Here is a 16,766-nt window from a genome sequence, read left to right on the forward strand (position 1 = left end):
ATCATTCCAAAAGTCCCCAAACACAAAACCTGAATAGAAGTTCTAAATAATCTCCTAGAAATGTGACTTTGAAGCATACTATATCATCAGCTCTATGAACACTGATGGGTATGTCACTCTTACCTTATCCTTTTCATGTGGAAGAAGTGACACTGGAGGTAAAGAGGAAAGAGACTCACAACTCTCTTTCCCATCCACACTGGTTGCTTTAGTGTTGAGCCGATAAAGAGGTCCATCTTTAAGGAGTCTGCCATGGCCAACGGCTCGCTTAATAGCCAATCGTAACTGCTGGTGAAAGCCAGAGGCAGCACTGCCTCCAAATAATGCAGACACATCCTTCTGACCTTTCAAAAAACGTTCAATGCTTTTCAAAGTTGAGCCACTGGACTCCGCCAAGCCCTCAACCGCCCGCTTGATCAGTTTATTCCAATCTACATTTTGTTTATTATCCAATTTTCCATGGTTTCGGGGTTTAGGAAGTGCTATTCGCCCAGGATTATCAGGATCTTTATAGGAATTGAGTCCTTTATTGGAGACTTTTAAAATTGTTCCGTCTTTAACACTCAACTCCAATTGTTCTAAAACAGTTTTACGATCCAAGCCATGGGATGAAGACACTGCATTGCATATCCTTTCTTCTGAAGGACGCTGTTTTTGCTTCTTCACTTTTTTGATGGCCTCCAAAATCCACTCAGTATATAGCGGGTTAGCGAGTTTTACCATGGTGAAGGATTCTGTATATCCATAGAGTCGTTATCCCTTATCCTGATGCTGAGTAAGTTTTACACCATGGAAAACAACATTCTCGGAGGCTGGGAACCAGTTAACCATAGCATACAAGTTTTCTGGCCTGAGTCTTTTCTCCTTCACAAAACAGAGTGCCTCCTCACTTTTACTTTAGAAACCAAAACAACCTGTTATTTGAAATGTCTTTGAACTTCCCAATAAACTTCTCAATAGCACCACACATGGGTCTCTTCATCTAGTTGTAAGAACTCACGAACATCTCATTCCCAGCAGGAAAACGTGCATCTTATGCCTGAAAAACAATTAAAACAAGGTCAATTTTCTATCAAATCCCACATCCTAGTCTTTAAAAGTAACCAAATCAAGTGTTACTGAGAACCTGTAGAGTTTTAACAAGTTTTTATCAATATTCCAAAAACAATTATGTATGTAAACCATTGGGGCAAAAAAGAAAAAAAAATAATTAGGATACAAGATGAGATATACTATGAAGGACCTTATGCTACAACTACGCAGAGGGGTGCTGACTATTCTGTACTCCACAATCTCTGCTCACCAGTCTATGAACTGAAAGTCTTCCTTGACATCGTTCCCCAAGAACCTACTCAGCACTTCAACAAGTATCTGGATTAGTAGAAAGAATCCTGCAATGAAAGTAAGAGTGAACCTTTCAAAATTCCAGACATTCAGACTGCATAAAAATAGTCAATAAGGCAAAAAAAAAAAAAAAGGAGAAAATTTTAACTATTTCACATATTAAAAGAAACAAAAACACAATTTACACAGATGAAGTTCGTATTTTAAGTACATTATTGTACTCATAAACGGAAACAAAAACAACACTGAAAATCATCAAGCGAGGGGATCCCTGGATGGCTCAGTGGTGTAGTGCCTGCCTTTGGCCCGCGGCATGATCCTGAAGACCCTGGATGGAGTCCCACATCAGGCTCCCTGCATGGAGCCTGCTTCTCTCTCTGCCTATGTCTCTGCCTCTCTCTCTGCCTCTCATGAATAAATAAATAAAATCTTAAAAAAAAAATCATCAAGTGAGAAAAGTGCTTAAAGAATTTTAAAATTATCCAAATTCATTCAAATTTTAAGAATTACACGCTGATAGTTCCTCCTAAATGCTAACAACTAATACAAACTAAAATACTAATATTCAATAGACTGGAGGGAGTAACAACTGTCAAAATGTTGATAGCCAAGCTACAGTTAAAAAACTAGAAGTGAGGAAGGCCCAGAATCACAAGGTTCAAATGCATACACTATATATCAAATGTACGTTACTGCCTGCTGGCAAGTCTAAAAAGATCTCATAGGTTCAAGATTGCTGACCTGAAATGAACACGAATGAGTAAAACACAGGCATATTACATTGCCTCTCCAGGATCAAAGTCATATTCTTCTGTCAAACAAAAAAACCTGGCAGATACACATCTTTTTGAAAATCACCAGAATTAATTCTGAATCAAATTAACTCCTTTGCTTACAAAAAATGTAACTGGTTTTTAGAACTTCTGCTCTTATTCTCAGCATTTACAACATAAACAAATGATAGAAAAATGGCTCCCGCAGCAAATATTCTTAAGATTGACACTAAAAGGAAAAGTAACAGGTATTAGGAAAGCTACAGTCCTATCAACTTTAATAGGAAAGAAAAGACTGAAGTAAACACTCAAACCTGAGCCAAGATTTATTTTTAAATTAGCTGACTAAAAAGAAGCCCCCCTGAGAGAGCTATGCTTCATTTTGGGGAGAGCCTCGAGAGGATAGGAATCATAGGATTATTACTCCAAGAACGTTCATTATACAGACATTAACGCTAAACTACAGAAGAGGCTACAATCTGAGTTTAAGAAGCTGGGCACGTCCTAATTGATTCGCTCGCAGGTAAAAGAATGGATGACAGCTCTTCATTGTCTCTCCGGCCAGGGTTTTCGCCGGTCTCCAAGTCTTTCGAAAGTAAAGCGCCTGCAGATCTGAACTTTAGCTCTGAGTGCACCAGCGGCTAGAGAGAAAGTACAACTTGCTTCCGACAGTCCTTCCCCGGTCTCCACTCCCCACCCCCAGACGCATCTTCGCGCTCTCTTTTTAAAGAGCGAGAAACTTTAAAAACTTGAAACTGCACAAGCCTGCAGCTTGCCAGTGGGTAGCTTCACTGTTCCCATTAGATTGAAGCGGAACCCCAGGACTAAGTTAACAATGAAATCACGTGAAAGAGTTAAGAGCAATACATCTCCCATCGCCGGCTCCTCCAAGATCCTCAGGTCCACAGAGGCCGGTCCAGAGGAGGAGCGCGGGGGAGCCTGACAGGTCCGGCTGCCCGCGTCCACGCCGGCCGAGGCTGACAGGCAGCCCGCCGCCTCCCCTCCCGGCGCAGGGGCTGACAGCCCGACAGACACAACACCACACGTGCTGCCGCCTCCGCACCACAACACCTCCAGCCTGTCACCCCCGCTGGCCGCCTCAGCCCCGCTCGGATCTCCGCGCACCCGGCCGGCGCCAGAGAGCGAGCGCCCGGGAGCGCGGGCAGAAGGGGCCGCGCCCGGCCTGAGGCGGCGAGCCGCCAGGCGCAGGTGGGGCCGGGGCGGTGGGCGCGCCCCCGAGGGAGACCGGGCTCGCCGGCACTGCCCAGCCCGAGGCTCCGCGGCCTGGGCCGCTCGCCGCCCGCCCACCGCCGGCTCCCTGGGGCTGGGCCAGCCGCGCGAGCGGCGGGCGGCGGGCGGGCGAGCGGTGGGGGCGTTGGGCCCGAGAGCGCCGGGCCGGAGGGCGGCGCGCGGGCCCCGGGCGGGGGGAGCCGGGCGCCGGCCGGGCGCGAGGGGGCGGCCTCGGCGCCCCAGCCCGAGGCCTGGCGCAGAGCAGCGGGAGGCGGCGCAGGCCGCGGCGGGGCCTGCAGCGGCCCGCCGACCCCGCGAAGCGGCGGAGCGGGCCCCGGAGCGGCTCAGCCTCGGGCTCGACGGCCGGGGACGGCCGCCGGTGGGTCCTCGGCTACTTACCGGGGGGGAAGAGAGCCGGGATCCCTGGGCCCCGGGCCGGACCGCGGAGATGCCCCAAACTGACACGGCCGCCATCTTGGAGACAGTGAGCTCCGGCCGGGGGGAGGGGAGGCGAGGCGGCGGAACAGCCGCGGGGGGAGGGGAAGCGTCGCGAGGGAACGGCTGCCTGGGGGAGGGAGCGGGAATAGCCTGGGAGGGAGGCGAGGGGGAGGGCGACGGGCTGGCACGAAGGGGGGCGGGCGAGGAGCGGGAAGAGCGGCGCCGAGAGCCGGGAAAGGCCGGAGGGCGGGGCGGGACAGGAGGGAAGAGCCGGCCGGGCGGGTCACGTGGGGCCGGTACAAAAGGCCAAAGCCAAAGTGGGAGGAGGACCTGGTGGGCCTGGAGGCCGACAACTGGGGGTTCCTCCTCGCCTTTCTCACGCGGTTAGGTCAGGCGGATAGCGGGAAAAGGGGACGGCGTATCCCCATTACACAGCTGGGGAAACTGAGGGCAGGCGCCTGGGCGGGGTGGCGTCATTGTGGTACGGAAATCCGGCGGCCCGGCGAGCTGAGCTCCTGAGGGTGTTTACAGTTAGCAGGTCCTCCCTCCCCTCTCCGCGCCCTCACCCCACTAACACAGTGACTCCAGAACCCGATGCCGGGAGCTGGGGAGGGGGACGCCGGGGCGGGAGGCGCTTGCCTGCGGTCGTCGTCCCCTTTCTGCTCGCACTAGCCCCCCACCCACCTCACCCTACGGTAGGAAAGAGGAGGTGCGGTGAGGAGGGAAGGGGCGGAAACTTGGCCGCGGCGAGCGCTCCGCGGAGACTGCATCCTGCCCCCACCGACGGCCGCTGAGAGCCCCGGCTCGGCCCAGGCCCCGTGACTCGCACAAGGTCACACCGCTCGGGTGGCGCCCGTCCCGAGTCCGCAGCTTCGGCTCTCGTTCCGCCGCCTGCCTTCTGCCCGTGCCCTACGCAGAATGGCTTGTTTTCCGAATTGGTAGCCCAGCCACGGAACTGGCAATTCTCATGGCTTGTCTTCCAGTGGCGACTTGGTTCTTTGTCTCGTCTCTCATCTAGTTTAAACTCCTTGAGGCAGACGTTGAGTCATACTTTTCTTTTTTTCCTGCAGTAAGTGACAAACGAAAAGACATTAAATACTAAATAATTTTTAGTGGAAATGTTTTTCTATTGCTGGACCTGTAACTCCTTAGTGCCCTTCCCCCAGGTAGACTGTCCTCCCCAGCGCCTCCTCATTTTACGCCGGCTTTGCCTTTTAAAGACCACCCCTTCACTCACTGCCTTAACTTTGTTAGGTATTTACTTTCTGAACTTTTGTAGTATTGACCATTTGCCCTATTCCTTTGGCACTTGGTATGTTGCTTTTGTATACATTTTATGAATATATGCTGTTTGGGGATGCCTCTGCATCTCCAGTAGCATAGTCTTGTACAAGCAGTATAGACTCCAAAAAAAAAAAAAAAAAAAAAAAAGTTCCTCAAGAATGAACACTTTCTCAGCCGCTAAGGAAAAGATAGGATTTTTACCCCCTACACTAGCCCCGCCTTGTTTATCTATAGCTCTTCTCCATTCTACTCTTTAGCCTGTCTACATCATTCAGTAATAAAATAAAAATTTATATCTTTAGATGATGGTCCAGCCAACTCTATATCCTAATACTGACACTGGTAGTATAAATGTGCTGTGGTGAGATTTACTGAATCACCGTTCATCACTTCCAAACCACATCCTCAAATGTGAGAAATTTGGGGAAATAAAATAATCTGTTAGAAAAGGATATTTTCCATCCTAGATGAATCGACAGTCGCATTCCTTGGTAAAATGGGAGCTATTTGTAATGGGAATACATCTGGGGGGAGGGGCGGGTAATGCTTTGGGAGGGGTGGGAATTCTCTTAGAAGAATAAAATAAGGTTTTTATTTCCCAAAGAGGACAGATGAAGCTGTATTAATAGAAAATGAGTTCTTCATGTGTGACTAGTATGTGATCTTCAAAAGAAAAATAATACACAGATGAGTTGTGTTTGCTTTTTGAAAATTTGGAAGAAAACTAACCATAGCCATTTCTGTGAAAAGAAGCTGGAGTTTAAGCACACAATAGAGAGAATTTAAAACAATTTGCAACAACAAAGCACAGTTTACCTTTTCAAATAACTTCCATGGAGAGTCTTTGCTTTATATTTGCATAATTTAATGGCACATTCAAGAGGTCTTCTCAAAAAGTTTGCAACAAAGATTAAAGCCCTCATCCTTTGCATGTTAAAAAAAACAATCCCTAGCACTGAAAAGGACAGCTTTTCTTTGTTCAGATTTTAGTCAGAATGCAGCCCTGGAGGGCTGGAAGCTGAAAGTTACTTATCCCTTCCACATTTTGGTTTAGAAAACCCTGCCTTTTCAGTTGTATCTGTTAATTACATTTTATGCAGAGTTCAGCTAAGCCTAACATAGGAAGGTTGTTGTATCCTTGTTTCAACAGGAAAAGTTTTAGTCCGTTTATATTTAATATAACTACTGCTATATTTGGATTTATATATGCCTTCTTATTATTTCTTTTTGCCCACTTATTCACATCCCTTATTCTGTTCTTTGTTGCCTTCTTTTGAACTAAAATATTTTCATATGCCATTAACCTATTAGCTTATTAATTACACATTCTTTTAGAAGCCTTAAAAATTACATGACTCTGACTTTTTCACTCTAATATTAATGATTACTTTTACCACTTCACCAAAAGTGCCAAAACCTTAAAAGACTTTGCTCCCACTTACCCTTTCCACTTTTATGTTTATTTTTGTCATGGGTTTGGATTGTGCATATATTTTAAGCCATACAAGATTTTATAATCATTGTTCTGTACAGCCATTACTCATTATATTTACCCTTATGTTACACTTTGTTTCAATATGCAATTATGTGTTTCTAACTTGAATTTTCTCCTTCCATTTATATAGTTCCTCTGGTAAGAGGAGGTCTGCTGGTGACAAGTTCTCTCCATTTGTTTGCCTAAAAACTTCATTTTATCCTTAATATTTTTGCAAGATATAGGAATTCTAGTTTAGTATTCTAGTTTAGTAACTTATTCCCTCCAGCATTTTAAAGATATCTCCTAGTTTCCATCATTCCTTTGTCACCCTTGAAAAATCATGTATTTTTGCCCTAGCTCCTCTTAGTATTTTTTTCTTTAGTTTTCAACAGTTTCCCTGTGATGTGTCTAGCTATGCTTTTTCTTTGTACTGATCCCCCTTGGGTTCTTGAGTGGGATGAGTGCCACTCATGGAGTTCCTTCAGCCTGGAGCATGGTATCTTTTATCTTTTAGAAAATCCTTGGTCACTATCTCTTCTTATCTCTCTTTTCCTTTGAGGACTTCAGTTATACATATGTCAGAATTTTTCACTCATTACCACCTCTATTTCCTGTCATCTTTTTTGCCTCTTCGTGCATGAGTCTATATATTTTGTACCTATCTATCTAAACTTTCTCTTCCATCTGTTTTTTGAGTTCTTAATTTTGGTCATTTTATTTTTAAGTTCTAGAATTTTCATATCTTTTTAAATTTATTTTTATTTAATTCTTTTGTGGTGGGCAGCCCAGTTTATTAAGCAATAGTAAAGTGATAGCACAAAGCTCCCAAAGAGGGAGGGGATCCACAAGGATTGCCTCATGTGGTTTTTTTAAAAAATAAAATCCAGGGGATCCCTGGGTTGCTCAGAGGTTTAGCACCTGCCTTTAGCCCAGGGTGTGATCATGGAGTCCCAGGATCAAGTCGCGCGTTGGACTCCCTGCGTGGAGCCTGCTTCTCCCTCTGCCTGTGTCTCTGCTCCCTCTCCCTCTCTCTGTGTATCTCATGAATAAATAAATAAATAATCTAAAAAATATCCAATGCATTTGGAGAAATTCATTTTATTTATTTTCTTCACCTTTACTTATACTTTCCTGATATATCAATCCTAGCAATTTTAAATCTCTTTCTGATCATTATAATGGCTGGATGTTCTGTGGGTCTATTTCTATTGTATATTCTTTCCATTGTTTTTGGTCGTTTGGTTTTACTGGCTCTTAGCCTGCCTCACAGTTTCTAATAGAATGGCACACATTAAGTATGAAAAATTACAGAGGCTCTGGATAAAACTATCTTCATTTAACGAGGGTTCACTCTGTCTTTTACAAAGTAGTTAGAATGAGAGCTGAACACCTTAATCAATCAGAAACTGAATTAATTTGGGATTGGGTTTTGGCAAGGCTTAATCTACCCCTTTTTTGCTGCTGTTCCTACAGCACAGCCCTCCAGGTGTTCCAACTAAGGATCTTGTGTGTTCCCTGGAGCCCTTGACTCCCATGGATACTGAAATCTAATCCTTGTTTCCTCAGAATCGTGAGACTGCAAAAAAACTCTCCTCCACTTTTCAGTTTTTTTGCCTGGTAGCTTACCCTTCTTTCCTATTCATCTTCAGAATTTGGCAAGTGACCTGTGGGAAACTAGCAAAGTATTGGGCTCATTCACCTCTCCCCGCTCACTGAGAATCTGGCCTCTCTGGTCTTTATGTTTTGTCTCTCCAGCCTTGGTTAAATGCCAAAATCCCTTCTGGTGTCTTTGCCTCTTAGGGCCACTTTTTTTTGGCTCTGTTCCAAAACTCAGACTGGTCTTATGCCCAGAATTTTCCAAAGAGACAAAGGTGCTGGAGAATACCATGCCACGTCCGGGTGTAGTTTCTCATTCTTTTTAATATTGTGCCCTCTTAAGTACTGGTTGCCTCAGTTGTTCACTGATCCTTCCAAATTAATGTTTTATGTTGTATCTGCTTACATAATTGTTTTAAATTGGATCATTGGTTGGCTGTAACTACCCCATCATACTCAGAACCAAGAAAAGTTTTAAAAATGAAAAGGTCTGGCCTTCCTTTCAGTTAGAAGAATGTCTGAACAAGCCTTTGCCTACCTATCTATGAAAATATCAAGATAGTTTCCAACACTGTGTGAATATCAGAATCACTTGAGTACTTTTTAATAAGTAAAGATTCCAGGATTCCACATGAAACCTACTAAATCTGAGTTTCTGAGAGAGAAATGAATTTGGCCCTGTATTTTAAAAAACTTTCCAGGTAAAATGTCGGTTCTAACTATGATTGAGTAATGGGGACTGGGTTTGTCTTCTCATAAACTAGAAAACCTGGCCAAAATGTATGAAATGTATGGTTTACAGACATTGGACAATAGACAGTATAAAATAGTGATCACTGGAGTGCCTGGGTGGCTCAGTAAGTTAAGTATCTGACTTTGGCTCAGGTCATGATCTCAGGATCCTAGGATCAAACCCTGCTTTGGCTCTGCAGTCGGCAGGGAGTCTGTTTCTCCCTCTCCCTCTGCATCTCTCCCACTCCACTCATGCTCTCTCTCTTTCAAATAAATAAAATCTTTTTTAAAAAGTGATCACTGAAACAAGAGAATTGAACAAGTTGAACCATGTAATTGTTCCAGCCTACTGCTTTGAGAAGATTTCTAGGCCATAGGACAGAGAGTGGGGACCTCAGAGCTCAGCAATATTGCTGAGTTGAGGAGGCTGATATCAGAACCAAGGGAAATCAAAACAGCTAACATTTGCAAGAAGAGAACCAGAAAGGATGAAGATGCATTTGTACAAGGACTCAATATCTACAGAGGGGTCCTTTTGATTCTGTGAATGAATATTTTTTTAAAGATTTTATTTATTTGAGAAGGAGAGAGCATGAGCACAGGGAGAGGGAGGGGCAGAGGGAGAAGCAGACTCCCCACTGAGCAGGGAGCCCAACGTGAGACTGGATCATAGGACTCTGGGATCATGAACTGAGCCAAAGGCAGATGCTTGACCAACTGAGCCACCCATGCCCCTCTGTGAATGAATATTGATTTGTATACTTTTGAGAAGAAACTAACAGAGAAAAGAATCATCCAAAAAGGGTAGGTAAAACAATTCCCAGGGTAATCCTATGGATGGAAATAGTGCCTGTTTCCCAAAGCCAAGTTAGAACAACATTTATTTTTTTTAAAGATTTTACTTACTTTACTCGAGAGAGAGAGTACTTGGGAGAGGGGCAGAGGGAAAAGGAAAGAATCCTAAGCAGATCTCAATGCTGTGGTTGATTTCATGACTCTAAAACCACGACCCCAGACAAAACCAAGAGTCAGAGAGATGTTCAACTGACTGAGCCACCTCGGCACCCCTAGAAAAAGTTTTAAACACTTAAGGCCTTAGATAGAGTCCTCAGGAGGACTTAATATTATTCTTCAGAATGAATTTTTCTTATATTAGGGACTAGGGGAGAGATTTGAAGAAATAATGGCTGCAATATTTCCAAGTGGAATAAAAACTATAAACCCACAAGTTCAAGGAGTTCAATGACAACCAAGCAGAATAAACAAAATCATAGCCACACCAAGGTGTATTTTAGTAAAATTGCTGAAAACTGATGATAAAGAGAAAAATCAACAGTTGCCAAGAAAAAAAAAAGACACATGACATATAAAGCAACAAAGAATTATACCAGATTTCTCATCAGAAACTATACAACTTGGGCAGCCCAGGTGGCTCAGCAGTGTAGCACTGCCTTCAGCTCAGGGTATGATCCTGGAGACCCAGGATGGAGTCTCCCTGCAAGGAGTCTGCTTCTCCCTCTGCCTGTGTCTCTGCCTCTCTCTTCACTCTCTCTGAATGAATAAATAAATAAATCTTAAAAAAAAAAAAAAAAAGAAATGGAAGAAAAATAGAGACCTTTTTCATACCTCCCCCCCAAAAAAAGCTAAGACTAATTTATCACTAGCTGACCTAAACTGCCAGAAATGTTGAAATTTTCTTCAGAGAGAAGAAGAAAAGATATATCCTTTATTAGATGGAAATTTGGATTTATGGAAAAGTTTAAGTGTACTGGCAATGAGAAATGTGTGGATAGGTATGTATATTAATTTAAATCTCTTTATGTGCTTGATTTTTTAAATTATTTTTATTTTTTTTATTTTTTTTAAGATTTTATTTATTTATTCATGAGAGACACAGAGACAGAGAGAGGCAGAACACAGGCAGAGGGAGAAGCAGGCTCCACACAGGAAGCCTGACATGGGACTCCATCCCGGGTCTCCAGGATCACGCCCTGGGCTGAAGGCGGCACTAAACTGCTGAGCCACCCGGGCTGCCTTGATTGATTTTTTTTTCCCATTGAGGCATTTTATTTGCACGTATGAATTACATCCCTAGAAAAAGAATCCCAGGATTTTTCCCTCCTGTGTGTTTTCGTCTTGCTTCTTCATGGTCCATGGTGCCAGCTGAGGTTGTCAGTACAATGAAACCAAACTGGCAGGATGGGAGCAGGTTATTCTGCCATTTTTCTAGATCTTTCAGTTGTACATTAAATCTGGGGCTGATCACTCCACACCTGTTTAACCTGCCTGTGAGGTTCACAACAATTTTCCCAGCTCTGTGGTCATCAATGATTTCAAATTCACCAATGTAACCATATTTCATCATCACAGTGAGAAATCAGACGATGACTTTGGAGCATGGATGGCCTGATAAGAACCTGGCACTTGCCTCTCTTTTCAGCGTTGTTGATGCTCTTGAGAACATCTGCCAGGACTTCATGCGCACCATTGTGGCAGCTCAGAGAGATGGCGGAAAGAGGATTGATTTTTTTTTTTAAAGATTTATTTATTTGACAGGACAAGCAGGGGGAGCAGGAGAGGGAGAAGCAGGCTCCCCGCTGAGCAGGGAGTCTGATGCAAGGCTCAATCCCAGTATGCTGGGATCAGGACCTGAGCCAAAGGCAGATACTTAACTGACTGAGCCACCTGATTTTCAAGGCAAATTAATAACAATGTATGTAGAGTTTAAAACTTATGTAGAAGTAAAATGGATGATACAGTTGTCTGGGGAAATAGGAGGAACTGTTGTAAGGTTTTACAATGTACATGCAGTGGCATACTATTTGAAGGTAGACTGAGGTAAGCTAAAGATGCATATTGCAAACTGTAGAGCAACCTCTAAAAGTAATAATAAGAATAATAAAACTAAGACATACCTACTAGGCCAATACTGGAAATAAAGTCATAACATTATGCATTCTAGAAGATAGAAAATATAGATTTTCTAAAATATTTATAGATTTTCTAAATATTTTATAGATAGATTGATTTTTTAATTATTTTTATTTTTTATTTTTTTAAAGATTTTATTTATTTATTCATGAGAGAAAAAAGGAGGGAAGAACAGATGAGACAAATAGAACGGTATATAAATGATAGGTGTTAAGTTCAACCACATTAGTTATATTAGATATAAATGGTATAAATATCCAATTAAAAGATACAGATTATTGGGGCCTGGATGTCTCAGTCAGTAAAGTAGCCAACTCTTGATCTCACAGTCACAAGTTTGAGCCCCATGTTGGGTACAGAGATTACTTTTTAAAATTTTTTTTAAATACAGATTATTAGATTGGATAAAAGCATGAACCAAATATATGTCTAGGGATGCCTGGTGGCTCAGCGGTTAAGTGTCTGCCTTGGGCTCAGGGTGTGATCCTGGAGTCCTGGGATCAAGTCCGACATTTGGCTCCTCATGGGAAGCCTGCTTCTCCCTCTGCCTATGTCTCTCTGCCTCTCTCTATGTTTCTCATGAATGAATAAATAAAACCTTTTTTAGAAAACACAAATATATAATATCTATAAGAAATAAATTTTTAAAAAATAATAAATAATAAATTTTAAATAAAAACACACAAGTAGGTTAGAATTAAAACAATGCAAACACTAATGGAAAGAATGCTGGAATTGCTATATTAATATTTAAAAAGGTATATTTTAGAACAGAGAATATTATTAGGAATAAAAAAGGATATTTTAGAATGATAAGAGTTGGTTCATCAAGAGGATATAACAATCATAAATGTACAGTTGACTCCTGAGTAAACTAGGGCTAGGTGTGCCAACCCCTACACAGTCAAAAATCCATGTATAACTTTTGATCCTCCAGATACTTAACTACACATATTTTGTATGTTATATGTGTCTTATACTGCATTCTTACAATAAATAAAACTAGAAATTCACAAAGATAAAATACATTTATAATACTGTACTATATTTATCGGCGTGATAATTTTACATCATCTGATTATATCTATCGTACCTACACCAATACTGTCTTATACAAAACACTGTAGATGTTATAAATATTACTAACACTAGACATCAATAATAAAAAGATAATGTAAAAACAAATTCATATTTATTTACAGGGGGTAATGATTCATGCATTGATAATAAAGAAACAACAATATGATTGCTTTATGGTAGCCTACTATAATCAATACAATTGGTTCACAGTACCCTAGACTATACATTAATGAATGAATTATACAATTTTTATGGCATATCATATTACCATCGTATTTATAATACAGTATTGGGAACATTGTTACAACAGTTTTTTAAAAACCACTTATCTGTGATGATAGGCTGATAGTTTCTTCAATTACTGAAGAGAGGTATACCAAATACTGATGTAAAGTTATAAAACAGAAAACCACCACATTGTTAATTTTATACTAAATATCACTCACCTTATGCCCACATAGGGATAGGCTATCCACTTCCATGAGTCTTGCACATGATGTTTTGTTTTCTTTTTTTAATTAAGTAGACTCCACACCCACCTTGGGGCTTGAACTCATGACCTTGAGATTAAGAGTCACATGCTCTGCTGACTAAACCAGCCAGGCCTCTACACCTGATGTTTTACAAAATGAGTACTTAAGTGATGATGACACAGAAAGGTGTCATACAGTTCTTGCTGTTCAGTTACTAGATTTTTACACAAAGATACACAACAGATGAGTTTATTAACTGTATGGCATGGTGGTTATTTACTATTTATTTATTTACTATTAAGTGAAAGCAGATCATCATAAAGACCTTCATCTTCATCATCTTTTGTTGAATATGCTGAGGAAGAGGAGGAGGGTTTGGTTTTGGTGTCTCAGGGTTGCAGAGGTGGAAGACATGGAGGGTGTGGAAGGAAGCAGGAGAGAAAGGCATGCTTATTGTAACTTCCAGAAATACATCATAATTTCTGATGTATTTTGTTCTTTACATCTATAAAAAGTTTCTATAAAATACCAACCTTTCTTCCACTGTCTGCTTTAGTTTCAGTGTCTGTATCATAGCAGGGTCCATGCCATAAAAGAAGTTAAAAGCAGGGATCCCTGGGTGGCGCAGCGGTTTAGCGCCTGCCTTCAGCCCAGGGCGTGATCTTGGAGTCCTAGGATTGAATCCCACATCGGGCTACCTGCATGGAGCCTGTTTCCCCCTCTGCCTGTGTCTCTGCTTCTCTGTCTCTCTCTCTGTGACTATCGTAAATAAATAAAAATTAAAAAAAATTTAAATAAAATCTTTAAAAAAAGTAAAAATAAAGAAGTCAAAAGCAGTCTTGAATAATCAGAACACTTCTGCCAAATTGTCTAATGTCAATTTATTTTCTGGCCCGGCTTCTCCTACGTCTCCTTCCTTATTGTCTGGCACTGGTCTGGAAGCACTTATCTCTATCAAGTCATCTTCTGTTAATTCTTCTGATTTGGTGTCTATTAGCTCTTTAATTTCTCCAAGATCCATATCTTGAAACACTTCACCATCCCCACCTTGCACTCCACATTTTTGGTCATATCCACATCTCTTTCATGATTTCCTTGATTGGTTCTGTTGTAAATCCTGTGAAGTCATGCACAACATCTGGACTCTGTTTTCTCCAGCAGGAACTTCTTGTTTCAGGGTTAATGGCTTTCATAGCTTTTTCTACAACAGTGGCATCTTCAGTGGTGTAACCCTTCCAGACTTTCATGATGTTCTGTCTTCCACAGAATTGACAACCCTTTTCATAGAGTACTGTGCATAATAAGCCTTACTGGTCTTTATGCTCCCTAATCTGCAGACCAAATTGGAGATGTTGTGTTTTGGAGCAACTAGACCACAACTATGCCTTTGGTGTTGAATTCTTTGAGGTTCTAGTAGGCACGGGCATTGTCCAATAGCAAAAGAACCTTAAAAGGCAGTCCCCTACTAGCAGGGTACTTTCTAGCTTTAGGGACAAAGAATTAATAGAACCAATCGAGAAAAAAAGTCCTCATTGTCCAGCCCTTCTTGTACAACCAGAAAACTGGCAGCTGGTATTTATCTTTGCCCTTCAAGGCTTAGAGGTTTAGCGTTCTTAGCCAGCCCTCTTTCTGAAATATCAAACCATCCTTTGCTGGCATTAAATTCTCCAGCTTTAGATTCTTCACCTTCCTTTTGCTTTGAGTTGTCATATAATAATTTCACTTTTTCCCAAATCATATTAGAGTCGGTATGTTTGCCTTTCTGACAGCAATTTTGCACCCACATAAAAGCTGCATTTTCAGTATAAGAGGAAAAGGCATTTCATGCCTCCTGGAGTAGCTGCAGCAATGGCTTCATAAATTCCCTTTTCATTTTGTACAATGGTCCTTACATTGGATTCATTTATCTTGAAATAGTGAGCAATTGAAGCTGCGGACCTCAATCTACCGTACATATCAAGCAATTCAACCTTTTCTTGTAATGTCATGACTTATCTCTGCTTCTTGGGAGCACTTCTAGCATTACTAAGTGGCAGTTTGTATAGGTCCCATGGTGTTATTCAAAGTTTACCATATTGCTTGAAAAATATGCGAGAACCGTGAGAAATCACTTTTTACTGTTATACAAAATTTACTAGAAAGACAAACTGTTCACACGGAGATGATTAGCATCACATGGTGTTTTTAAGCAGATACTTGCAACACTTGAGCTCACAATAGCAACAGGAGGTGACTATAAAATTACTACAATAGTACAGTATGTACTACAGCTAATTTTATACAGTTATGATTTAATAGGCATCTTCATGTTTGTTTACATTTCTCTCAACTGAATGGCACCATGTTTGGTCTGTAAATCTTGGTATGCATAAGTTTTGATGAATTCTAACTTACTATAATTTATATATATTTTATGATAGTAAATCATAAAATAGACTAGTATCAATATATATTTTATGTACTTATGACATATCTTTTCTTAGTTTTTTTTTTTTATATTTCTAAGTTACACAAAACTCAAATCTCCAAAAAATTGTCCAACATTTATCTAAGAGGGCAGCCCGGGTGGCTAGAGCCTCCTTTAGCCGTGGGCCTGATCCTGGAGACCAGGGATCAAGTCCCACATCAGGCTCCCTGCATGGAGCTTACTTCTCCCTCTGTCTGCTCCCCCTCTGCCTGTGTCTCTGCCCCTCATGAATAAATAAATACAATCTTTAAAAAAAAAACAAAACTGGGTGGCTCAGTGGTTGAGTGTTTGCTTTTCACTCAGGGCATGATCCCAAAGTCCCAGGATCGAGTTCCACATCGGGCTCCCTATAGGGGAGCCTGCTTTTCCCTCTGTCTGTGTTTGCCTTTCTCTCTCTCTCTCTGTCTCACATAAATAAATTTTAAAACTCTTTTGAAAAGAATTAAAAAATTAAAAGAAAAAACCTCATGCAATTCAAACTGTGTTGAGGGTCAACAGTATATGAAACCACAAGTAGACCTTCAAAATACTGAAGTAAAACCTGATAGATGAAAAGACAAATAGACAAATCTATAGTCATAGTTAAAAATTTCAACATTCCTATATCAGTAATTGATAAAAAATCAGTAAAAAGAAAATGAGTAATGATATATAATTCTCAGGAAGCATTGTTAACTAATTGAAATTTATAGAATATCATACCCAACAACAGAAGAATCCACATTCTCTGCTGGTGCAAACAAAATATTCCCATAATTGATTATATTCTGAGTCATAAAATACGTTTCAGTAAATCAATGAGGATTAAAACTATACAAAGTATAATTTTTTTTACAAAGTATAATTTTTGATAAAAATAAAACTAAACTGGATATTAATACAGAAATTTATCTTGAAAATCAGCAAACATTTGCCAATTGACGAACATATGGATCCAACGA

At 41.3% G+C, this 16,766-nt stretch overlaps 1 protein-coding gene across 3 annotated transcripts in view; it reads right to left on the reverse strand.

Moving 5' to 3' along the window:
* KAT6A (lysine acetyltransferase 6A) overlaps window positions 1–3,897 on the reverse strand; it is a 117,263-nt gene extending 113,366 nt beyond the window's left edge. For all 3 annotated transcript variants that reach the window (XM_041751691.1, XM_041751692.1, XM_041751689.1), the window contains exons 1-2: window positions 3,747–3,897; window positions 124–1,039 (exon numbers count right to left, since the gene is read on the reverse strand). In XM_041751691.1, the coding sequence (XP_041607625.1) occupies window positions 124–723 (600 nt within the window). In that variant the 5' untranslated portion in view covers window positions 724–1,039; window positions 3,747–3,897. The remainder of the gene's footprint in view (window positions 1–123; window positions 1,040–3,746) is intronic.
* Window positions 3,898–16,766: the final 12,869 nt, after the last annotated feature.

Source organism: Vulpes lagopus, chromosome 4, assembly GCF_018345385.1.
Source record: "Vulpes lagopus strain Blue_001 chromosome 4, ASM1834538v1, whole genome shotgun sequence".
Lineage (NCBI taxonomy): Eukaryota > Metazoa > Chordata > Mammalia > Carnivora > Canidae > Vulpes > Vulpes lagopus.